General features: G+C 41.8%; 2 protein-coding genes across 5 annotated transcripts in view; one reads left to right on the forward strand and one right to left on the reverse strand.

Moving 5' to 3' along the window:
* Positions 1 to 25,928, forward strand: part of LOC103401517 (BTB/POZ domain-containing protein SR1IP1-like) — a 46,257-nt gene that overhangs the window by 18,896 nt on the left and 1,433 nt on the right. Inside the window, exons 1-4 of one of the 4 annotated variants that reach the window (XM_029094834.2) lie at positions 19,167 to 19,632; positions 19,860 to 19,929; positions 20,108 to 20,725; positions 20,804 to 21,343. In XM_029094834.2, the coding sequence (XP_028950667.2) occupies positions 19,577 to 19,632; positions 19,860 to 19,929; positions 20,108 to 20,725; positions 20,804 to 21,343 (1,284 nt within the window). In that variant the 5' untranslated portion in view covers positions 19,167 to 19,576. Of the gene's footprint in view, positions 1 to 19,166; positions 19,633 to 19,859; positions 19,930 to 20,107; positions 20,726 to 20,803; positions 21,344 to 25,928 lie in introns of those variants that run through there. The other 3 variants (XM_029094835.2, XM_070814015.1, XM_070814016.1) reach the window with 3 other exon arrangements.
* LOC139191817 (uncharacterized) lies at positions 17,533 to 17,973 on the reverse strand. The gene has a single exon (XM_070812840.1). The coding sequence runs from the start codon at positions 17,971 to 17,973 to the stop codon at positions 17,533 to 17,535; it is 441 nt and encodes a 146-aa protein (XP_070668941.1).

Genomic DNA, 25,928 nt, shown 5'->3' on the forward strand with positions numbered 1-25,928 from the left:
AAGAACACCCAAGTTAACCGAGTACAATCATCAATAAAAGTAACAAACCAACGGAATCCATTAGAAGTAACTTTCGCTGGACCCCACACATGAGAATGTATCAAATCAAATGGCAAAGTAGCTTTAGAATCACTTACAGGAAATGAAGCACGATGACTCTTAGCCATGACACATGTTTCACACTTGAACTCTGAATCACTACAAGTGCAAAACAAAGAAGGAAATAGATGTTTCATATAACTGAATGATGGATGTCCCAATCGTCAATGCCACAACCAAATTTGATGTCTGTCATCCACTTTAGCACTTAAAACTTGATGATTATTTGAACCAGAAACAACAGTATCCTCCATAGTCAAGATGTACAAACCTCCTATTCTTTTACCATGACCAATTATCTTCTGAGTTTGAATATCTTGAAAATAACAATACGTAGGGTAGAAGTGTAGAAGTGAGCAGAACAATATAAGGTATCAAGAAGTTTTCCTACCGACAAAAGATTGCACTTAAGATCAGGAACAAGTAAAGCACGGACCAATGATAAGGTTAGAGTCAGAGAGATAGTGCCTTCACCCTTCACAGGGGAATGTGCTCCATTTGCACTAGTAACATACGGATCACGAACATAGTCACATAACTTATCAAACACTCTAGGATCACTAGTCACATGATTAGTGGCCCCAGTATCTATTATCCATTTATTTTTTCCACCAAGATGCATAACAACACTATGATTATATTGAGCAATTGAACAAAAATCACGAACAATAAAAGCACAAAAGATACGCAGCGGATGAAAACAATTTACAAGATACTGTAGCAGAGCACTGTTCACGGCATTATAGCAGAGCACTATTCACAACACTATAGCAATCACTATTACGGTACTGTAGAGGACCACTGCTCACAAAGCAAACCATTGTTCACGCACTGTACTGTAGCGCGCCATTATTAACTTTTTTTTTTTTTTTATTTACGAAGGAAGTCACGAAAAATGTGGGCACAAAATTAAAGCACACAGGTCACCAAGAGCGAACTGCTCTGATGAAATGTACAACCGGTACTCTCCTTCATGCCACCAACCAGGTGATGAAACGTACAACCCGTACTCTAATATCAATTGCCAACTTGCCACTCATGCCACCAACCAGGTGAAGAAGGAACTCATCTTCATGCCACCAACCAGGTGATGAAATGTACAACCCGTACTTTCCTTCATGCCACCAACTAGGTGATGAAATGTATAACCCGTACTCTAATATCATTTAGCAACTTGCCACTTATGTCACCAACCAGGTGAAGAAGAAACTCATCTTCATGCCACCAATCAAGTGATGAAATGTACAACCCATACTCTAATATCATTTGGCAACTTGCCATTCATGCCACCAACTAGGTGATGAAATGTACAACCCGTACTCTAATATCATTTGGAAACTTGCCACTCATGCCACCAACCAGGTGAAGAAAGAACTCATCTTCATGCCACCAACCAAGTGATGAAATGTACAACCCGTACTCTCCTTCATGCCACCAACCAGGTGATGAAATGTACAACCCGTACTCTAATATCATTTGGCAACTTGCCATTCATGCCACCAACCAGGGGAAGAAGGAACTCATCCTCGTGCCACCAACTAGGTGATGAAATGTAAGGAAAGGTGATGAAGGAACTCACCTTCGTACCACCAACTAAGTGATGAAAGCAACTCACCATTCATTCCACCTACCAGAAGACGAGTGGTACAACTTGTACATATGAACTCCTAGCATTCACAAATAATAAAAAACCCTCAAGCTTGACAACTCAACTAGGGGAGCACTTATGCCCAACAAGAGTTATAGTCACCAACAAAGTCTTATTGCAAGCCAACAACTTCAGTGCATGGCATACGAAGATCAAGCTATTCAATCCTCTTGCATCTGCTTCAAACATTTCCCCTCTGTAACAATGCAAACACTACAACTCGTAGAAAGCTTTACACACTCTTGATCAAGACAGTGTGAAGCAAAACTAATTTATAGTGCCAACAAGAGCTTCATCAAATGAGTTCAACCACAATTCTCAAAAGCTTCACACACTCTTGATCAAGACAGTGTGAAGCAAAACCAATTTATGGTGCCAACAAGAGCTTCATCAATGGAGGGCAACCACAATTCTCAAAAGCTTCACACACTCTTGATCAAGACAGTGTGAAGCAAAACCAATTTATGGTGCCAACAAGAGCTTCATCAAAGGAGTTCAACCACAATTCTCAAAAGCTTCACACACTTTTGATCAAGACAGTGTGAAGCAAAACCAATTTATGGTGCCAACAACAGCTTCATCAATGGAGGGCAACCATAATTCTCAAAAGCTTCACACACTTTTGATCAAGACAGTGTGAAGCAAAACCAATTTATGGTGCCAACAAAAGCTTCATCAAAGGAGTTCAACCACAATTCTCAATAGCTTCACACACTCTTAATCAAGACAGTGTGAAGCAAAACCAATTTATGGTGCCAACAAAAGCTTCATCAATGCAGGGCAACTACAATTCTCAAACCTTCGAAGCAAATTCAAGACCGTTCGAAGCAAATTCAATTTATATGGTTCATCCAAACCTTCGACTACTACAAAGTGTGGCTTGCATCACAATCTCTTGCTCAACAATGTGGAAGCAAAATTTGTATATGTTGTCTCTCCCACATTTTCAAATTTCTAGTTTCCCAAAAAAAAAAAAAAAAAGGAAATTCAACAAAGCTTCATCAATGGAGGACAACTACAAAATCTCAAAAGCTTCACACTATCTTGATCAAGATAGTGTGAAGAAAAATCAATTCATGGTACCCAACAAAAGCTTCAACTCCAAAGTTTCAACTCCAAAGCTTCACCAACAAAAGCTTCAACATAAAAGCTTCACCCACAAAAGCTTCACCAACAAAAGCTTCACCAACAAAAGCTTCATCAATGGAGGACAACTACAAATTCTCAAAAGCTTCACACTATCTTGATTAAGATAGTGTGAAGCAAAATCAATTCATGGTACCCAACAAAAGCTTCAACTCTAAAGCTTCACCTACAAAGCTTCAACTCCAAAGCTTCACCTACAAAAGCTTCAATACTAAAGCTTGACTCACAAAAACTTGACCCACAAAACCTTGACATACAAAAGCTTGACCCACAAAAGCTTGACCTACAAAAGCTTCACCCACAAAAGCTTGACCCACAAAAGCTTCACCTACAAAAGCTTGACCCACAAAAGCTTCACATACAAAAGCTTCACCCATAAAAGCTTGACCCACAAAAGCTTCAACCACAAAAGCTTCACCTACATAGCTTCAACACAAAAGCTTCACCTATAAAAGCTTCACACTATCTTGATCAAGATATTGTAAAGCAAAATCAATTCATGTTGCCCAACAAAGCTTCAACCTCAAAGCTTCACCTACAAAGCTTAAAATATATATATATTTTTTTTTTTCGGAAAAAAAAAATTCGAAAATTCGAAAAAAAAAATTTCGAAAATTCGAAAAAAAAAAATTGCCTAGGCCTCCTCTTTTTTGGGCCTAACAACTTTCATAACAAATATATATGAAGGAGGAGTTTTGGGCTACCACTTAGAAAGGAAATGCCTCATTCGTCAACTCCCTCGACCGGAGACTTGGGGGACACCTACCATATGCTACTACACCTTGATACTCAGAAGTCTCACGACCACTCAGTGACTTGGATTTTTCAAGTCTCCAACCAAGAAATTTTCCTCACTTGGGAAATTAAGGGAGCACTACCTCAACATACATGCTTCACTCTCAAAGGATTAACATACAAGTTTCAACAAAAGAAAAAATTCAAAGAACTTAGTGAAGAAGGCCTTGGTGTATTTAACACAATACGTTGAAATGAAGCAAAGCTTGTTTATTGATATCTCCGATAAGTTACAAATATGTACATATACATGAATCAAAATAAACAAACAAGAGGGAGCCTTCACAAAGGTTGCTCATGAGAAGTCTCAGCAGTCGGCAGAGCCTCAGAAAGAGTAGGCACCAGAGGGTGATCATTCGGAGCCTCAGTACTGGGCAGAACCCCAGAAGGAGAAGGCACCGAAGGTTGATCATTCGGAGCTTCATTACGCGGTACACCCTAGAAGACGAAGGCAATAAATGCCTTTGGAACAAACCCACAAACCTCTGATGATCAAGCAAAATCTGACCATCAGATTCCTGCAGCTGGTCAAGCTTTCTCTTCATGTTTGTAGCATAGTCATGTGCGAGCCTGTGCAATTGTTTATTCTCATGCTTGAGCCCTCTAATCTCCTATTTGAGACTTATCACTTCAGCCGCCAATGATTCAACTTGGTGAGTTCGAGCAAATAGGCGTTGGGCCATATTAGACACAAAACCTGCACACTGAACACTGAGAGCCAGAGAATCCTTAACAGCCAACTCATTAGACCGTTTGGAAAATAGTCTATTATCTTTGGGAGTGAGAATGTTCCTGGCCACCACCGCAGCGATTATATCATTCTTCATCACAGAGTCCCCAACAGTAAGAGGACCAGTAGGGGATAAGAAGGATGGGCGCCATATGTTGTCTTAAGAAGGCATGGCTGCCTCTTCACCAAAGTTCAAGTCAAAACGACGGTCAAATGGGCCAGACATTCTCAGAAATGATGAAGGAGAAATGAGGTGCAATAAGTCTCTGAAGTAAAAGGAAAATTCATATAAGCAATAACTCTCTGAATGTACTTCTTGCACACAATTGGTGCCCTTATAAAAGAAAGGGCAACATGGTCGTTGGTTCAAAAATCGAAAAGGCACCACTCTCCGGATTCCGAAGAGGCACCACTTTCCACACGTAACATCAACTCCTCGGGTACCACAAATAACTTTGCCAAAGATCTTTGACAAAGTTTAGACACATAAATTTTGAAGGTCCAGCTACCCTACTATTACCCACAAGGGTAAAGGAACAGCACCACTGCTTGATAACTAGAAAGTCCCAATGTGTGTTAACCTCCGTGCTCCGTGGCAAGGCAGAATGGAAAAAATGCCCAACCTTTACTCATATTCGAGAAAACACTCCTAACAAGATTGCTTGCTCAAAAATCGAAGAGGCACCGCCCTCCGAATCTCGAGAGCCAGACTCCTAACAGGATTACTTTCTCAAAAATCGAAGAGACACTGCTCTCCGAATCTCAAGAGTCAGACTCCCAACAAGATTGCTTTCTCAAAAATTAAAGAGGCACCGCTCTCCGAATCTCGAGAGCCAGACTCCCAACAGGATTACGTGCTCAAAAATCGAAGAGTCACCGCCCTCCGAATCTCGAGAGCCAGACTTCCAACAGGATTATTTTCTCAAAAATTGAAAAGACACTGCTCTCCGAATCTCAAGAGCCAGACTCTCAACAAGATTGCTTTCTCAAAAATCGAAGAGGCACAGTTCTCTGAATCTCGAGAGCCAGATTCTCGACAAGATTACTTGTTCGAAAACCGAAGAGGCACCGTTCCCCGAACTTCGAGAACTAGATTTCCTTGGATAAAGCTTATCTGCAATCTTCACACGCAACATCAGCTTTCCAGATACCACAAACCACTTTTTCAAAGTGCTCTGACAAAGTTAAAACACGTGAAGCTTGCAGCTCCCACTACATTGCTATGACCAAGAAGGGTAAAGGAATAGCACTACTACTTGTTGTTAGGGAGACTCCTATATATGTCGACCTCCATCCTCCACAGCCAAGCAAACCTGCAAATAAAAAAAATGCTCAACTTTTCTTCACATCCGAGAGGGCACTCTTAGCAGAGTCTCTCGAAATACTCAGCTTCTTTTTCTCCCGATAATACCTCTGCAAACAAGCCACACCAGAGCAAGAGTATCTCATATCATCAGGGTTAAAAGCGAGAGTATCTTATATCATGCTTTTTCCCTGTTTTTTCCTTTAGCCTTGTTCTTACCTGCAAGACAAGGAGAAAGAGAGCAATCAGTCAGCACTTGGAATCAAGCTTCCAGTCAAGAACTGACTGCCTAGAACCCCTTGCCTGATTACTTACCTGGCATTGCTCTAGAGTACTCATCTTCAACATCTTATGCTTCCAGAGAAGATACCACATCTGCCTGAGGAACAGATACGGCAAGTGAAAAGAATACAAGGAAGCATGTTGAGACAAGCGTAACAGAACACGTGCCGATACATCCACTACTTTGTCAAAAGCAAAAGTATCTCATATCATCAGGGTCGAACATACTCTAGATTTGATGGACTTGTTTTGACCCTCAAATTCTTGAGTCGGCCTTGTACTCTGGAGGAAACCAGAAAACCCTCCAGCCCAGTTCAAGAATAAGCCTGTGGAAATTTACTTCTTCAAAAGCAAAAGTATCTCATATCATCTCTTCTCCATTTGCTTCTCCTTATCCTTGGTGCTATTTACGACACAAAGAGAATGAGAACAATCAACCGGAAGCCGAAGTCGAACCTCCAATCCAGGTTGCTTGCTTGGAAGTCTGATTGCTTACCTTGTCTGTTACCTCCTTCGGCAAATCTCCTAGCTCGATGACTTAGGGGACTCCTACTATAGGGTTTGTATCGCACTTGAACAAGCCCGAAACTACAAGTAAGCTTCAAGTGAAATTGATACATTACCTTATGCATCTTCATCGGTTAAAGATACCACCCCTGGATGGAGGAAAAGTACTTCCAGAAAAGATGCCACATCTACATATGTGACAGATAAGGCAAGTGAAAATGATACCAAACTTCGGTACTTAGAAGTTTCGTGATTACTCAATAGCTTGGATCTTGCAAGTCCCCAACCGAGGATATTCCCTCACTCGGGAACTTAGGGGAGCACTGTTTGTACCATACTTGACCAATCCCGAAACTACTGAGCACCGATCAATGTTATACCGTCAAGGACCCAGAAGAGTTTCCCTCCAACCAGGAGGCCAATCACAGTGTGACATGTGTTGACATCAGAAGCCAATCATAGCGCGACACGTGTCAACATCAGAAGCCAATCATAACATGACACATGTCAATGCATAATGAAACTAGAAACTCTCTTCTATTAATAGAGATCATTCTCTCACAATATTTCCTAATGTCATTTAGACTAAATCATTCACTTGTACTCACTAAAGGAGAGGTTGAACCTATGTACTTGTGTAAACCCTTCACAATTAATGAGAACTCCTCTACTCCGTGGACGTAGCCAATATGGGTGAACCACGTACATCTTGTGTTTGCTTCCTTATCTCTATCCATTTACATACTTATCCATACTAGTGACCAGAGCAATCTAGCGAAAGTCATAAACTTAACACTTTATGTTGTACCAAAGTCCTCACTGATTTTGTGCATCAACATAATACATATCTATATCGAAACCATACTTGAAATAGCCAAATCCACATGTATGTCATGCCAAATATCTCAACATAATGAAATAAGTAACCCAGGTGAAGTAAATCAATGAAAAGTATTATGTCAGCTGGATCCACCTATTGTGGCCTATACGGCTGAACCTATAGCTCATCAAATATGCCTGCACACGAGTCGAAACCACCTAGAGTGGTCTGTGTGACAGGACTGGTTGTAAATAAATACGCTTAAGTGCTACGATCATGTGAAGACTATGCGAATAATTACGGGTCACCTACGAGTCGGAGCCACCTATAGTGGTCTGTACGACAGGATTGTGCACCTAACTTGGATCCAAGGTAAGCGTGCGGTGCGAGATGTGAACATCTTGTGAATAACTGTGCCCTGGCCACGAACGGGAGCACTAACACCGAGGTACATGTTTATGAGTTCTAAATGCATCAAGTGTAATCACAACCATGCAACTCACATCCACAATCTATAAACTCACTTGGAACTTACCTGAGCGTTCGCAACACTAACAATAATATATACAACTACTAAATGCATATTCTAAGTATAAAACATTTGGCATGGCATTCAAAACATAAAACCATTTAAATAAGTTTTCTGGGAAAAATACCAAGCATATATATATATATATATATATATTGAAAACCAAAAGCCCACTCACTAATATGTGGAAGGGTCGTAGCCCCCGAGTCTCGCTTGACTGCGTTTCTCCTCTGAAAACGTCTCACCTATATGTGAAACAATTATTTTAACGTTATTTTAAGCACATAACTAAAACTAGGAAATAACTTTTCATACGTTGCTCAATTGGGGTATTTGAATATACCATCGTGGCCTACTCAACCCCACGAACATCCCCATATTTTTAGAAAAAATTTCTAAGTTCCTACGTGCCCTCACGAGCCGGCCAAGGCACGTGCCTAGCACACTGACGGATTCCCTAATGGCGTTAGGGAATATTCCATTAAATAATAACATATTTTGTTGTCGTTAGCATATTCCGTCAAAATTGATGGAATATTCTCCTTCTTCTTCGTTGGTTCGTCTAAGTCGGCACCGGCTGCTGCTGCACTCGCTGGTTTCTGGAAAAACTTTGAACCTTAATATATCACTCATTTTTCAACCAAATTCCATGAAATTTGTACCAAAATGAAGCTCTAGACAAGGAGAACAAATTCTTACCACTTTTACGTCCTAAAACCAACGGAAACGGGCCTGAAAACGTCTCGATAGTTTGGCCACACTTGCAACTAGATGAACTAGAGTGTCTAGATGTCTAAAACCTTCCAAAATTCCTCTACAAGCTTTGCGAAGTAGTTTTAAGACCTTCTAGAACTTTAAAACTCCATGAAATACTCGCAATCACCACAGAGCAATTTGCACCCCTTGCCGGAGCTCAGGTAGTCCTCACGTCAAACTAAAGGTATAACTCGACTCCTAAACTTGCAAGGAGCTTAAAAACAACCTCTACTAGCTCAATCTATAAGAGATGAAGCTAGTATGGAGATTGGACGAAGGGATTGTACGGACGAGGAAGACTCGAAAGAGATAGAAGAGAGAGAGAGAGAGAGAGAGAGAGAGAGAGAGAGAGAAAGAGAGAGAGAGAGAGAGAGAGAGAGAGAGAGAGAGAGAGAGAGAAAGAGAAAAGAGAAAGAGAGGAAGAAGGTTGCACGTGTGTATGTGTATGATGGTCCGGATTGGGCACACATATAAACCAACTTAAATTCCAATTGGGCCACCAAATTTAGTCCTAACAACCCTACAAATTTTTCATTGGGTCCAAAGAAATAGGACATAATGCAATTGGTCCATTTTTCTTAGCCCATTTATCCCTTCACAGCCCAACGCTCAAGGGTAAAATCAACATTTCCACGCTTTCGGGGATAAAATAAATATATATTCGGGACGAGTCGTCACAGTAGTACTGAAACACACTCACGAGATATAACCAATCTATTTATTATGAGATAGATGGTGATATGTTTATGTTTTGGGGTTGTGGTAATTTTGGTTTAAAGCTTCCATATGTATTTCATGATGATTATTCAATGTACAAGAGACCAGCTATAAAAGATAAGAGAGATGGGAGAGATGGCTGCAGCAAGCAACCGACAAGAAGGAAGAAGGCATGGTGCCTACCTAATCTAAACCATACACAAAGACTTTAACACCAATCAGTCACCTCCCTTAATTCAAGGGAAAACTGATTTACAATAATACATTGAGCCTTACCCTAGAGATTTACCCTAGAAATCACCCTTGGTTGTTGACTCTAGAGGCCGGGAAAGAACACTCCAACAACACTCCCTCTCAAGCTAGATCGAGGAGATTAATTGAGCCAAGCTTGCACAAAAAATGATGGAATGATTCAGATTATAGAGCCTTGATGAAAAGATTTGCCAATTGATCCTAGCTTCGCGTGAATATGGTTCTAATGACTTGAGTTTGCACTTGAGCTCTGATGAAATGACATTCCACTTCAATATGTTTCGTTCTCTCATGGAACACTGGATTAGCAGTGATGTGCATGGCTGCTTGATTGTCACACATAAGAGACATGGGAGTAGTAATAGGAAACCCTAAGTCTAAAAGAAGCCTTTTAAGCCAAATAAGTTCACAAGCAGTGGCTGCCATGGCTCGATATTTAGCCTCTGCGCTGGAGCGAGCAATTACATGTTGCTTCTTACTCTTCCAAGTGACAAGATTTCCACCAACAAATGTGCAATAGCCCATGGTAGATTTCTTATCAAGTGCATTCCCTGCCCAATCTGCATCTGTGTAGCCACTGATGGTAATGGACTTATTATTACGCATGATGATTCCTTACCCTAACGTAGGACTCTCTTAACCATGTTAAGATGATCAACAGTAGGAGAGTGCATGAATTGACTTGCCAAACTCACTGCATATATGATATCTAGACGTGTGATGGTGAGATATATAAGTTTGCCTACCAATCGTTGACAGTAACTCACATCATGCATGGCTTATCCATCTGTGTGGAGCCATACTTTACAATTCACGGAAGTGATTACAGGTTTACAATTAAGCATTTTTACCTTCTGAAGAAGGTCCAAAACATATTTTTGTTGATGTAGAAACAGCCCATTTGAAGAGGTTGCTATTTCGATGCCCAAAAAATATTTTAACCTCCCGAGATCATTGATGGCAAAGGTTTGACGTAGTGAGAGCTTTAGTGCCTCAATTTCAGTAGCATTATCTCCTGTGATGATGAGATTGTTCACATAGATAAGCACCAATAACTTCCCACTTGTACCAGTTCTTACAAACAATGAGGAATCAACATTACCTTGTAGTAATCTAACCTTCTCTAGAATTGAACTGAGCTTGGCATACCAAGCTCTTGGGGATTGTTTCAATACATAGATTGCCTTGTGCAGCTTACAAACCACGTTGCCTTTAATATCATTATAACCTGGAGGAGGTTACATATACACTTCTTCTTGTAACTCTCCTTGAAGGAAAGCATTCTTCACATCCATTTGATAAAGAGTCCACCCACAATTGACTACAACTGAGAGTAGAACCCTTACTGAATTCATCTTGGCCACAGGTGCAAATGTTTCTTTGTAATCTACCCCAAAGGTTTAGGTGAAACCTCGAGCAACAAGCTTGGCCTTGTGTCTCTCAATAAAACCATCAGCCTTGAACTTAATCTTGTAAATCCAACGACTTCCAACAGCCTTTTTTTCCTGGTGGTAGTCTCCAAATTTTATTTTCTTCTAGAGCACAAAGCTCATCTGTCATGGCTTAATTCCATTTTGGAAGGAGAAATACCTCTTGAAAGCTTCTAGGTTCACCATGTTTATCAATTTCACAGAGAAACGTAGCATGAGATGTTGAGAACTCATCAAGACTGATACATTAAGTTATAGGATATCGTGAGGCATAAGTAACATAGTCTTGCAACCTAGTTGGAGGTTTTTTTTGGCAAGAATAGGGTTTATTTATACCATACTTAGGGCCTCAGTATTTAGACCTCGTCGGGGGACTCAAATGTAATTATGTAATAAATGGAAGGGCAAATATGTAAAAAGGGGAGGAGCTCTTATTCTATAAAAGGGTCTTATCACCCTCACAAACCCTAAGCCTCCTCACATCCCCTAAGCTCTAAGCTCTCTCAAAGCTCTCACTCTCATATTCAGAGCTCTCTCTCCCTCAGAAATACAGTAATCAGTGTGGATGTAGCCCAAACATTGGGGTGAACCACGATACATCTTGTGTTATTTACATTCTTGTAGATTCACGATCAGATTTACATTGTTCCAAGACCCTCTAGTTTTGTACATCAACATTCGTATCGATTGTGAACCACGATACGAAAAGTTGTGTCGGTTCTCCTTCATTTTTTAACCTCCACCGTGAATCTGCAAAATCACAAAAACCCAGAAATGGAAAAAGATCCAAATCTCAAACATTCCTCAGATCTCTCTCTGGTCCCTCATCTCTCTCTTGTTCTTGGGCGTCCACACCAACAGAGACCTCTCTCTCTCTCGGTCTCTGCTCATAAAAAAAAAGTCCCAAAGATTTCTTTCTTTTTTACAGCAAGTTCGCAGTATGCACTCCCAGATCACGTCGAACTCCGTCAAAAACATCACCGCTCATTCTTCCCCATCTTCTGTTGTTGATAATGGGCCTGGAGGAGACCCGAGGGCTATGGTTGTGGAGCTGGATATCAACGCCGATGGCCCAACTATCGAGAAACCTTCATCCCTAGTAACGAGTCACACGAGTTGCGACTACCTTGACGACCCCCTGAAAGAGTTAAGAGGATGAGCCATTTCACGCAGATCGCAGGAAGCTTTTACTTTCTCGAATCTAAGCCATTCTGATGCCAAACAGTCTCCACTTTTTTCGAGCTTGAACGGCCTGGCGAGGTTGCAGCGGCTCGAGCTCCAAGCGAACCTGCTTAGCGGCGAGTTTCCCGAGTTGGGTTCTCTTCAGAACCTCAGCTACTTAGACGCCAGCAACAATGCCATCTCCAAAGGTGTCCCACTAAATTTCCTGGCCTCTCTACTCCAAATCTCTATGCGAAACAACAACCTAGTAGGAAACCTCCCGGAAAACATCAAACAGTTGGGTTTTCTGCAAGTGCTTAACCTGAGTCACAACTAACTCGACGGTGCTGTCCCCGCCCACCTCTTCAACCACCTGTCGCTACAGCAACTCACTCTGTCCTTCAACCAATTCACATTCGTAAAGCCCCCGGTTTCTCCTTCTCCGGGCGCCCAAAGCACGCTCATTGCACTAGACCTCAGCAACAACGAGCTCAGCGGAATGCTACCACTGTTCATGGCGGCGATGCGGAGGCTCTCGGCATTGACGCTGGGGAACAATAAGTTCACGAGTATGATTCCGACCACGCCTACTAATGAGGCCGTTCTGGTGACCACGCCGGACATCACAAGCTTGAGATCTGTTTCTTTTCCTCTACATTCAGTCGCATAAGAAGTTGTTATCACGGGCGCACAAGGACTCGGCTGTCGTCATCGACGTGAGTTTCGAAGAGGGGTTTCCCTTGATCTTGACCGCGCTTGAGGTACTGGACAACTCAACCCAGTTGGTGCTCGAGATGGCTCAGCACTTGGATGAGAACATGGTCATGATCATTGCTATGGATGGAACTGAAGGGCTTGTGAGAGGACAGAGCGTGCTCAACACCAGTGGGGCTCCTTGCCAAATAAATGAGATGGGTTTTGATTGATTTGTGAATTGACGTTGGGACTCCCTGACGCTCTTGGGTCCCACAATGAATGCCAATGTGGCATTTGAGCTCTCTGAGAGGATTCCTCACCTAGGGTTGAGAATGAATGAGCACTACCACAGGGCAATGGTTTATGCCCAAAGGATGAAGAAGATGGGCGAAAACAAATCTGAAACTTTGTATTTTAATCTGAATACGGGAGCTAAGATCCCATCTGTTGGTCTTGGAACATGGAACGCTGAACCAGGCGTGGTCGGTCAAGCTGTCGTCGCTGCAGTCAAGAATGGCTACAGGCATATTGACTGTGCATTAGTACAGTGTGGCGTCACGACAATGATGCCTGGATCTGCAGTGGTCCTCTTCCCAACCTGTTTGGATTGCAACGAAGAAGATAAGTTTTTAATTATTAATCATATTATTATTGTCTGCCATATGCCAAAAGGAAGAAGAGAAAAACGAAAGCAAAAGCAAAGCAGAAAGAGAAAAGAAGAAAGCAAAAGCAAAGCAGAAAACGAAAGCAAAAGCAAAGCAGAAAATAAAAGCAAAAGCAACGCACCAACGATCTGCAACTGTCAAAGCTTTTGTGTCGAAACCTTTATTTTGAGTGATGTAATTTATTTTTTTTATCCTTCGTAGACATCTGTATAAACCCCATCAGAGGGTAATAATAAAAAATAAAAAAAACGGCAAGCCCAAAATAATGGGCTGGAATGTTATGTAGAGGGCAAAGGCCCATATGCCTAAAAGAGCCAAGCCCCCTATTACCACCAACCAGGTGATCAAAAGTATGCCCAGTACTCCAAAATTATTTGGCAACCTGCCGCTATTACCACCAACCAGATGATCAAAAGTACGCCCAGTACTCCAAAAATTATTCGGCAACCTGCCGCTATTATCACCAACCAGGTGATTAAAAGTACGCCCAGTACTCCAAAATTATTCGGCAACCTGCCACTATTATCACCCACTAGGTGATCAAAAGTACGTCCAATACTCCAAAATTATACATGAGCATCACTCATGTCATTCATACATAAACATTCATGAGCATCATTCATGACAATCATACATAAACATTCATGACCATCATTCATGTCAACATTTATGAGCATCACTCATGTCAACATCCATGAGCATTACTCATGTCACTCAACATAAACATTCATGAGCATCACTCATGTCAATCTAGCTTCAAAAGCTTCATTTACAGAGCTCTAGCTTCAAAAGCTTCATTTATACAGCTATAGCTTCAAAGTTTCACTTGCAAAGCTTCACCTACAAAGCTTCAGTGCAGGGTATACAAATACCGCCTCCGAACAACCGCCACTTTGGCCTATACATAGATTCGATTTGAAGTCTTCAACCAACAGACTCTATTGACCGAAGACTTGGGGGACTACATTATGTACCATATATTGGGCCTTAACTGGGCCTCATAAAAAATACTTGGGCAACTTAGCCCATTATTTATGTACTGATGAGCGAACCCTTATTCTATAAAAGGGACTCCCTCACTTTCATTAGAGAGCACCCATTATTTATGTACTGAGGAGCGAGCCCTCGTTTTATAAAAGGGACTCCCTCACCTTCATTAGAGAGCATCGCCACCAGTTGAGCAACCGCTTTGCCGCGAGCATCACTCCTAACCCATTATTCATGTACTAAGAAGTGAGCCCTTATTCTATAAAAGGGACTCCCTCACCATCATTAGAGAGCATCACCGCCTGCTGAGCAACTGCCTCGCCGCAAGCATCAACTCTATCATTTATGTATTGAGGAACGAGCTCTTATTCTATAAAAGGGACTCCCTCACCTTCAACGCCACAAGTCGAGCCAACCAAGGCAACATAAGCCACAAGCAAAACAACCTCGCAACACTTGCTACTTCTAGTTGAGCATCAGTTCAGATTGGGCACCGCCTCATATCAAGTATCAGTTCTAGACAACATCTAGTTACTTCGGCCCACACATGGACTGAATTTCAAGTCTCCAGCCAAAAGACTCTCTTGACTGAAAACTTGGGGGACTACTGTTTATACCATACTTAGGGCCTCAGTATTTAGACCTCGTATAAATACTCGATGGACTCAAATGTAATTATGTAATAAATGGAAGGGTAAATATGTAAAAAGGGGAGGAGCCCTTATTCTATAAAAGGGACTCATCACCCTCACAAACCCTAAGCCTCCTCACATCCCCTAAGCTCTAAAGCTCTCTCAAAGCTCTCACTCTCATATTCAGAGCTCTCTCTCCCTCAGAAATACAGTAATCAGTGTGGACGTAGCCCAAACATTGAGGTGAACCACGATACATCTTGTGTTATTTACATTCTTACAGATTCACGGTTGGATTTACATTGTTCCAAGACCCTCCGATTTTGTGCTTCAACAGGGCTAGTAGTGATTGAATCAGATTGTGCTTCTTCAATGTCTGGTATCACAGTAATTGAGCTTTCTTCCAACATTGGATTATTAATGCTCTGAGGGAGTGGAAACATTTCAAACAGTTCCTTCTCCTAACTTGTAGTATTCCCTTTGTGAGTAAAATAAGGACAATCTTCTTCAAACTTCACATCCCTTGACACAATGAACTTTTTTGTGGCTGGATTGTAGCACTTATATCCTTTTTGGGTGGAAGAATACCCCACAAACACACACTTGGTTGCCTTGGCATCTAATTTGTCACTGTTCAAGGCTTGAATGTGAACAAAGCAAACACATCCAAATACCTTGAGGTGTGTCAAATCAATTTTTCTACCCTTGAGAACTTCATAGGGAGATTTAAACCCTAGCACAAGACTTGGGAGTCGGTTGATGAGGTAAGTGGCAGTGAGGATAGCAAATGACCAAGTGATCTCTATTTTTTCTCTCTGTTACTCCATTTGGTTGTGGAGTCCCTACACAGCTAGTTTGATGTATTATGCCCTGAGAACTTATGTATTGAAGCATGTTGTTGGACAAAAATTCAATGCCATTATCGAATCTCAACACCTTAATGTCTGATTGAAATTGTGTTTTAACATGCATATGAAAGTCTTTGAAAATAGTTTGGACTTCACTCCTTGATTTCATAAGGTACACAAAACTCATTTGAGAGAAGTCATCAACAAATAAGACAAAGTACTTAAACCTTTTTATTGATTCAGTTGTTGGTCCTCATAGTGCACCATTTCAAAAAGTTTACTTGTCCTAGACATTGAATTGGAAAAAGGTAGTCTAGTAAACTTAGAAAATTGACAAGTATCATAAGTAACATGAGATTTACAAAAATTAAGAAACAATTTAGGCAAAGTTGGTTTTCATCAATGGACTTTGATTGAGCTTGAAGGGCCTGAGTAAAACAGGCATTCTTGCATAGGTAGTAAGGTCCATTTATGAAGACCCCTTCAACAATTATCTTCATGGTGAGAACATCCTAAAACATCACATTATCTGGTGAGAAAATGGCATGGCAATTTAGGGTGTTTGTGATCTTTCCAGTTGACAAAAGTTCAAAGGGAAAGGTTGGTAGATATAAGGTAGTGGAAGGTGTTTTGTGTGAGAGTAGGTTTATTTCTCCTTTTCCCAAGACTAAAACATTTTTTCCATTTGCAACAGACACATGTGAGGGACTTGAAAAACGTTTAAAATGATGCAAATTTGTGACTTTGTTTGTCATATGATTTGTGGCTCCTGAATCAATTACCCAACAATCATTTTCAATACTAGTTAATAGGGCAGTAGTGAAGGCTTTAAGTATACCTGGTGCTTCATCCCTTGAAACTTTCTCATTTCTAGCTAGAAAGCTGGCAAACTGTCCCAACATGGCTGTGTGACTGCTCTCATCATTGCCTTGAGCTTGTGAACTTCCTTCATGTCCCTTACTAAGGTAAGCTGCAAACTCATTAATAAGTGACAATGGATTGGCAATGAACTCCATGGATCCTTATGAGATAGTAGAAGGATGAGCATTCGCAAGTTGAGCCTTGTAATGAGGTTGAAATTGCTGTGAGGATCTTGGTATCATTTTTCCATCTTTGCTAAACTTAGGCTTGAGTTCAGGATGAAGTGCCCAACACTTGTCTTCCACATGGCCAACGCCATTGCAATATTTGCATTTCAGGTGTGTATTTCTACCCTTGTACATGTTAACTTCTGAGGTCTTGTTGTTTGAGGCATATGCACGAGTTTCAGTCAATCTCGAGTTGTGCTCAGTATTCATCACTTTCTTTCTTGCTTCCTCACGTTGGATAGTTGCACATACATTGTTGAACAATGGAAGCTCTTAACTCATCAAGATGTGACTCCTTAGATCTTCGTAGTCGGAGTTCAAACTCCCCAACAACTGGTAGATTCTGTCTTCCTCGGCTCGTTTTAGGAGCATGGTAGGATCTGTGGTATGTGAAAGGTATACATCCAACTCATTCCACATGGTCTTGAGGCTTCCAAAGTGTTAAACAAATGCTTTCCCTTCTTGTTGAGCACTTGCAATGTCCTTCTTAAGTTGAAAGACACGAGCATAGTTTTTTTTATTTCCATACATATCCTGCAAGGCTTTCCAAAGCTCACATGAAGAATTGTAGTAGCTAAAAATCTCAGCAACATGTTTCTCCATGGTGTTGAGCAGCAAAGACATGACAAGTTGATCCTTGCAAAGCCATGCACCGTATGTAGAAGAGGAGCTGTCTAGAGCTTCCACCCTTCCATTGACAAACCCTAATTTCCCTTTGCCTCCGAGAGCTAGTGACACAGCTCGAGACCAAGGGAGATAATTGAACTTGTTCAAGAGAACTGAACACAAACGTTGATTGGTGTTAACCTCAATGTCTAAGAAATTTGGAAGTGAGGAATGCGAGATGTCATCCTCAATATTTACTGAATCTACTTTAGCCATGGCTTAAGGTTGAAGGAAAGATGCATCGGAAAAAAATGGCCAAGTACAAGTTACAAAACCTGCTCTGATACCATGTGGTAATTTTGGTTTAAAGCTTCCATGTGTATTTCATGATGATTATTCAATGTACAAGAGACCGGCTATAAAAGAGAAGAGATAGGAATGAGAGATGGGAGAGATGGCTGCTGCAAGCAGTCGACAAGAAGGAAGAAGGCATGGTGTCTACCTAATCTAAACCATACACAAAGACTTTAACACCAACCGGTCACCTCCCTTAATTCAAGGGAAAACTGATTTACAATAATTCATTGAGCCTTACCCTAGAGATCACCCTTGGTAGCTGACTTTAGAGGCTGGGAAAGAACACTTCAACAACAGGGGTATAGTACTAAATATCAATCCAACTCTTATCACATGACTGGATAGGTTATATTAGGTAAAGTCTTCAAATAAACATAGGTCATAGAGGAAAATTGCTGTAGTACTAAAATACAGTCACGTCGATATAACCAATCTACACATCACATTAGATGGATGGATGACAATGTTATCCTTTAGGATATAGTTGATTACCCATTATTGCATGATTGAATTGATAAGCCACATAAATTCTCTCCAAATAACCATTAATAATTATTCTTCTTCTATTTCTATCTAGTTTAGAGGTGGCAATCTAGGTTTTATCAAGAAGAAGCCCCAATAAAAGACAATATGTTAGGCAAATAACCCTACTAATTCATCCAATACGAAAGGCATGCTACTATTGGCTTCATGAATTTTGAAGTAGAAATAAATAAAAGCATAGAACAAAAAAAGGGTATAGGAAGATGGGGTACCTTTTTGTGGATGGGATTAATGTTTCTTCTCCCACGTCCCAAGTGGGTTTTCGTACCGTTAGCCGCCACTAAAAACATGCAAAAGCCATCTCATTCTCGACCCAACTTCCCCTTCCCCATGTGCCCATTCACAACACACACCATAACCCTACATCTTTATGTTTTCCTTTTACCCATCATCCTCCCAATAATATCAAAAATGCCACTGGTTCAGTTCCTTCCTCCTACCCCTCGATTTGTATTCACTCTATTTTCTCCCCCAAAGAGGAAGGCCGTTTTGGGCAATTCATTAAGTCTGATGATTACTTGTGAGGGTTGAAGCTGGATAAGGCAGGTTTATTATTAGAGCTTCAAAATTTTGTGCTCTCATTATTGCAGAATCATGGTTTCCTTTTTTCCTTATATATACAAAGAAAGTTTGAATAATAGGTCAAAAGGAAACAAAAATGTACTGAAAATACCGTACGTGCTAGTGTGCTCTGAGCCTATAGGGTTTTTGCTTCACTACAGTAAAATTGTAGCAGCTCTCTCTCTCTCTCTCTCTCTCTCTCTCTCTCTCTCTCTCTCTCTCTCTCTTTCTCTCTCCCTCTCTTTCTCCCTCCCTCCCTCCCTCCCTCTCGCACCCTCTCTCCCTCCTATCATTTGCTTTACTATAAGATGGAGGTGGAGTACTGAACATGATAAAGCTTCCACTGTAACGTACTGCCGTGGTGGATATCGAATCTGGCGGGGAGAGTACTGCACCCACCACCAGCACCACTGCCAACATGTCCTCTAAGAAGAAGGAGCTTCTTTCTTCTGCCTTGAAGAGAACTAGTGAATGGTTTGGTCCCATCTTGTTCTCTCTCTTTAATTGCTTCTCTGGAGGTTTTTTTATTTTATTTGTTTCTGTTTTTGGTACAAGCAATGTTTCGGGAGAGGAATTCCAACGTAGAACCTAGGATCCAAAGATAAACGCTTTCTGCGAATGAGATATTTTTCTCTCTCTCGTAGATGATTTCTCCTAAAATATAGGTATAAACAATAATGGATGTATCTTGAAACTTGCAGGATTTTTTCGCAGGAGATTCCGAGCGATATTAGTATTAATGTTGGAGGAGTTTCCTTCTCATTGCACAAGGTAATTTGTAGTGTTGATTCACGTATCAAATTATGCGACCAGTAGCACTAACAACAATTATTTGGTTCATATTAAAATTATTGTGACTAAGTGTTTTTTTTTAATATACGGCTGAACTAAGCAAACTTGGAGAGGCTAACAAATTATTGGATTGAAACATGACTTATTAAAATTGCAGTTCCCTTTAATTTCAAAATGTGGCCACATAAAGAAACTGATATCAGAATCTAGTTATGCTGCTGATCTATCTGTTATTGAGCTATCTGATGTTCCGGGTGGATCAGAAGCGTTTGAGCTTGCAGCAAGATTCTGTTATGGAATAAATTTCGAGTTAAGCACAGGAAACATCGCAATGCTGCGATGCGTGGCTGAGTATCTTCTGATGACTGAGGACTACGCGGTTGGAAACCTTGTGGGAAGAGCTGATGCATACTTGAATGAAGTGGCATTGAAAAGCCTAGCAGGTGCAGTTACTGTTTTGCACATGTCAGAAAATTTCCTCCCAATGGCGGAGAAGGTAAAATTAGTGAGCCGGTGCATAGATGCAATTGCTTTTATGGCCTGCAAAGAGGGCCAGTTCAGTGTGTCCGGTAGGACTGATGGTGGCATTGAGGGTGCGGTTTTTTCAGCTGTGTCTCATCCAAAGCCTGTTGTGGATTGGTGGGCTGAAGACTTAACTGTTCTTAGAATTGATATCTTCCAACGCGTTATGATTGCAATGTTGGCAAGAGGGTTTAAGCAGTATGCTCTTGGACCAGTGCTCATGCTATATGCACAGAAATCGCTACGAGGTTTGGTGAGATCTCACTCCACAATGTCATATTTTTCAGTTTTATAGCTCATGTCTTGACATAAAAATCTTCTTTTGACATAGGAAATATTTGGAAAGGGGAGGACGAAAATCGAGCTGCGACAAGAGCACGAGAAGAGGGTTGTCTTAGAAACAATTGTGAGTCTTCTGCCAAGGGAGAAAAATGCAATGTCAGTCAGCTTTCTTTCCATGCTTCTTCGTGCTGCGAAAACCCTTGAAACAACGGTTGCTTGCCAGCTAGATTTGGAGAAGAGAATGGGGTTGCAGTTGGCACAGGCTGTTTTAGATGATCTCTTGATTCCATCATATTCCCTTACCAGGGACACATTGCTCGATGTGGAGACTGTGCAAAGGATCATGACGAATTACCTTGAATATGAAACGGAGGGGAGCCGTTTGGGATACAATGCAGAGGACGATTTTGTTTCTCCTGCACTAACAGACATGGAACGCGTTGGAAAGCTAATGGAGAACTACCTGGCTGAAATAGCCACTGACCGCAACATATCTGTCTCTAAGTTCATTGGCATTGCTGAACTTATTCCAGAACAATCAAGGGCAACAGAAGATGGCATGTATAGAGCCATTGATATCTACCTAAAGGTGCACGTTCTTGTGTATAACTTTCTTAACATTGAATCATATGTATTTGCAACGGTTATATAGGCTTTTTATGCAGGGTAGTAACTTTGGCAGCCCCCTTTTCTCCGCCTGCACCTCTCCCTTTTTAATCTAGCCTTTAAATTGTATAAATCAAAGCAGAATGAAAGGAGAGAAACAAGTCAAAGGAGTGAAGAATGAGAAAACGCATGTGAAAATCTCTACCCTTCTGTTTTTAGCCACACACGAAATTTGTCATGGGATCAAAACCTCTCAGCTGAATTTAAATGTCATTTTCTTAATTAAATTTTTTACTTTAGTTCACTTAACTTTAAATGAAGGAAAGCTTATTTATTGATATCCCCGATAAGCTACAAATATGTACATATACATGAGTCAAAATAAACACACAAGAGGGAGCCTTCACAAAGGTTGCTTAGGAGAAGTCTCAGCAGTCGGTAGAGCCCCAGAAAGAGAAGGCACCGGAGGGGGATCATTTGGAGCCTCAGTACTGGACAGAACCCTAGAAGGAGGAGGCATCAGAGGTTGATCATTCGGAGCTTCATTATGCGGTACAGCCCCAGAAGACGAAGGCAATAAATGCCTTTGGAACAAACCCACAAATCTCTGATGATCAAGTAAAACCTGACCATCAGTTTCCTTCATCTGGTCAAGCTTCCTCTTCATGTTTGTAGCATAGTCATGTGCGAGCCGGTGCAACTGTTTATTCTCATGCTTGAGCCCTCTAATCTCCTGTTTGAGACTCATCACTTCAGCCGCCAATGATTCAACTTGGCGGGTTCGAGCAAATAGGCGTTGGGCCATATTAGACACAGAACCTGCACACTGAACACTGAGAGCCAGTGAATCCTTAACAGCTAACTCATCAGACCGTTTGGAAAGTAGTCTGTTATCTTTGGGGGTGAGAAGGTTCCTGGCCACCACCGCAGCGGTCATATCATTCTTCATCACGGAATCCCCAACGGTAAGAGGACCAGTAGGGGAGACGAAGGATGGGCGCCATATGTTGTCTGGAGAAGGCGGGGTTGCCTCTTCAACAAGGTTCAAGTCAAAACGACGGTCGGAGGGGCCAGACATTTTCAAAGGTGTTGAAGAGAGAAGAGGTCGGACAAATCAAGATCTTAGAAGTGCAAGAATGAAGCTTCTACTGGTGGAGATTCAAGTGTGCTTTGGAACTTAATGCCAGCCCCTATAAAAATCTGCACTCGACGGAGCTTCAGAAATCGAAGAGGCGCCTGCTCAGAAATCGAAGAGGCGTTTGCTTTCTCAAAAGCTGGGCTGCTTAGAGATCACGAGGGTTGATCTCAGAAATCGAAGAGGCGTTTGCTTTCTCAAAAGTTGGGCTGCTCTAAGACCACGAAGGTCGATCTCAGAAATTGAAGAGGCGCTCGCTTTCTCAAAAGCTGGGCTCCCCAGAGACCACGAGGGCCGATCTCAGAAATCGAAGAGGCACCTACTTTTCCAGCCTTGTCAGCACCTGTCACACGCACACTCAGCTTTGCGGAAATTATGGGCATTCTGTCGAAGACTTCTGGGGAAGTAGAAAACTCATGAATCTTACTGTTCAATCACCCACTTCCCACACGCAACAATAGCTCATGGGTACCACAGATAACTTTGCCAAAGTTCTCTGCCAAAGTTGAGCACGTGAAGCTTGCAGCTCCCACTACATCGCTCTGACCAAGAAGGGTAAAAGAATAGCAAAGAAACAGCACTAACAAAGTTTAGACCCATAAATTTTGAAGGTCTAGCTACCATATTATTACCCACAAGGGTAAAGGAACAGTACCACTGCTGGATAATTGGAAAGTCCCTGTGTGTCAACCTCTGTGCTTCGTGGCAAGGTAGACTAGCAAACATGCCCAACCTTTACTCACATTCGAGAAAACACTCCCAATAAGATTGCTTGCTCCAAAATCGAAGAGGCACCGTCCTCCGAATCTCGAGAGCCAGACTCCCAACATGACTACTTTCTTAAAAATCGAAGAGAGGGTAAAGGAACAGTACCATTGCTGGATAATTGGAAAGTCCCTGTGTGTCAACCTCTGTGCTTCGTGGCAAGGTAGACTAGCAAACATGCCCAACCTTTACTCACATTCGAGAAAACACTCCCAACAAGATTGCTTGCTCCAAAATCGAAGAGGCACCGCCCTCCGAATCTCGAGAGCCAGACTCCCAACATGATTACTTTCTCAAAAATCGAAGAGACACTGCTCCCCGAATCTTCGAGAGCCAGAGCCCCAGCATGATTGCTTTCTCAAAAATCGATAAGGCATCGTTCTCCAAATCAATCGAAGAGGCGCTCGCTTTCTCAAAAGCTGGGCTGGTCAGAGACCACGAGGGCCGATCTCAGAAATCGAAGAGGCACCTACTATTCTAGCCTTGTCAGCACCTGTCACACGCACACTCAGCTTTGCAGAAATTATGGGCATTCTGTCGAAGACTTCTGGTGAAGTAGAAAGCACATGAATCTTACTGTTCAATCACCCACTTCCCACACGCAACAATAGCTCATGGGTACCACAGATAACTTTGCCAAAGTTCTCTGCCAAAGTTGAGCACGTGAAGCTTGCAGCTCCCACTACATCGCTCTGACCAAGAAAGGTAAAAGAATAGCAAAGAAACAGCACTAACAAAGTTTAGACACATAAATTTTGAAGGTCTAGCTACCATATTATTACCCACAAGGGTAAAGGAACAGTACCATTGCTGGATAATTGGAAAGTTCCTGTGTGTCAACCTCTCTGCTTCGTGGCAAGGTAGACTAGCAAACATGCCCAACCTTTACTCACATTCGAGAAAACACTCCCAACAAAATTGCTTGCTCCAAAATCGAAGAGGCACCGTCCTCCGAATCTCGAGAGCCAGACTCCCAACATGACTACTTTCTCAAAAGCGAAGAGAGGGTAAAGGAACAGTACCATTGCTAGATAATTGGAAAGTTCCTGTGTGTCAACCTTTGTGCTTCGGGGCAAGGTAGACTAGCAAACATGCCCAACCTTTACTCACATTCGAGACAACACTCCCAACAGGATTGCTTGCTCCAAAATCGAAGAGGCACCGCCCTCCGAATCTCGAGAGCCAGACTCCCAACATGATTACTTCCTCAAAAATCGAAGAGACACTGCTCTCCGAATCTCGAGAGCTAGACCCCCAGCATGATTGCTTTCTCAAAAATCGAAGAGGCATCGCTCTCCGAATCTCGAGAGCCAGATACCACAGACCACTTTTTCAAAGTGCTCTGACAGAGTTAAAACATGTGAAACTGGCTGCTCCCACTACCGTGCTATGACCAAGCAGGGTAAATGAATAGCATTACTACTTGTTAGGGAGACTCCTATATATGTCGACCTCCATCCCCAACGGACAGGCAGACCTGCAAAAATGCTCAACCCTTCATCATATCTGAGAGGGCACTCCCAACGAAGCCTTTCGAAATATTCAGCTTTCTTTCCCCCCGATAATACCTCTGCAAACAAGCTATACTAGAGCAAGAATATCTCATATCATCAGGGTTAAAAGCAAGAGTATCCCATATCATGCTTTTTCCCTGTCTTTTCCTTTGGCCTTGTTTTTACCTGCAAGACAAGGAGAAAGAGAGCAATCAGTCAGCACTTGGAATCAAGCTTCCAGCCAGGAACTAACTGCCTGGAACCCCTTACCTGATTACTTACCTGGCATTGCTCTCGAGTACTCATCTTCACCATCTTATGTTTCCAGGGAAGATTCCGCATCTGCTTGAGGAACAGATAGGGCAAGTGCGAAGGATACAAGGAAGCATGTGGAGACAAGCGTAACAGCACACGTGCCGATACATCCATTACTCTGTCAAAAGCAAAAGTATCCCATATCAGCAGGGTGGAACGTACTCTAGATTTGATGGACTTGTTTTGACCCTCAAATTCTTCAGTCGGCCTTATACTCTGGAGGAAACCATAAAAACCCTCCAGCTCAGTTCAAGAATAAGCCTGTGGAAAGTTACTTCTTCAAAAGCAAAAGTATCTCATATCATCTCTTCTCATTTTTCTTCTCTTTATCCTTCATGCTGCTGCAAGATGGGGAGAAGGTGAACAATCGGTCGGAGCTCTGATTGCTTACCTTGTCTGTCACCTCTTTCAGCAGACCCCCTAGCTCGGCGACTTGGGGGACTCCTACTACATGGTTTGTATCGCGCTTGACCAAGCTTGAAACTACAAGTAAGCTTCAAGTGAAATTGATACATTACCTTGTGCATCTCCACCAGTTAAAGATACCACCCCTGGATGGAGGAAGAGTACTTCCAGAGAAGATGCCACATCTACCTATGAGACAGATAAGGCAAGTCAAGACGACACCACACTCCGATACTTAGAAGTTTCGTGATTACGAGATCATTCTCCCACAATATTTCCTAATGTCATTTGTACTAAATCATTCACTTGTACTCATTAAAGGAGAGCATGAACCTATGTACTTGTGTAAACCCTTCACAATTAATGAGAACTCTTCTATTCCGTGGACATAGCCAATCTGGGTGAACCACGTATATCTTGTGTTTGCTTTCCTATCTCTATCCATTTATATACTT

Source organism: Malus domestica, chromosome 15 (genome assembly GCF_042453785.1).
Source record: "Malus domestica chromosome 15, GDT2T_hap1".
NCBI classification, from domain to species: domain Eukaryota; kingdom Viridiplantae; phylum Streptophyta; class Magnoliopsida; order Rosales; family Rosaceae; genus Malus; species Malus domestica.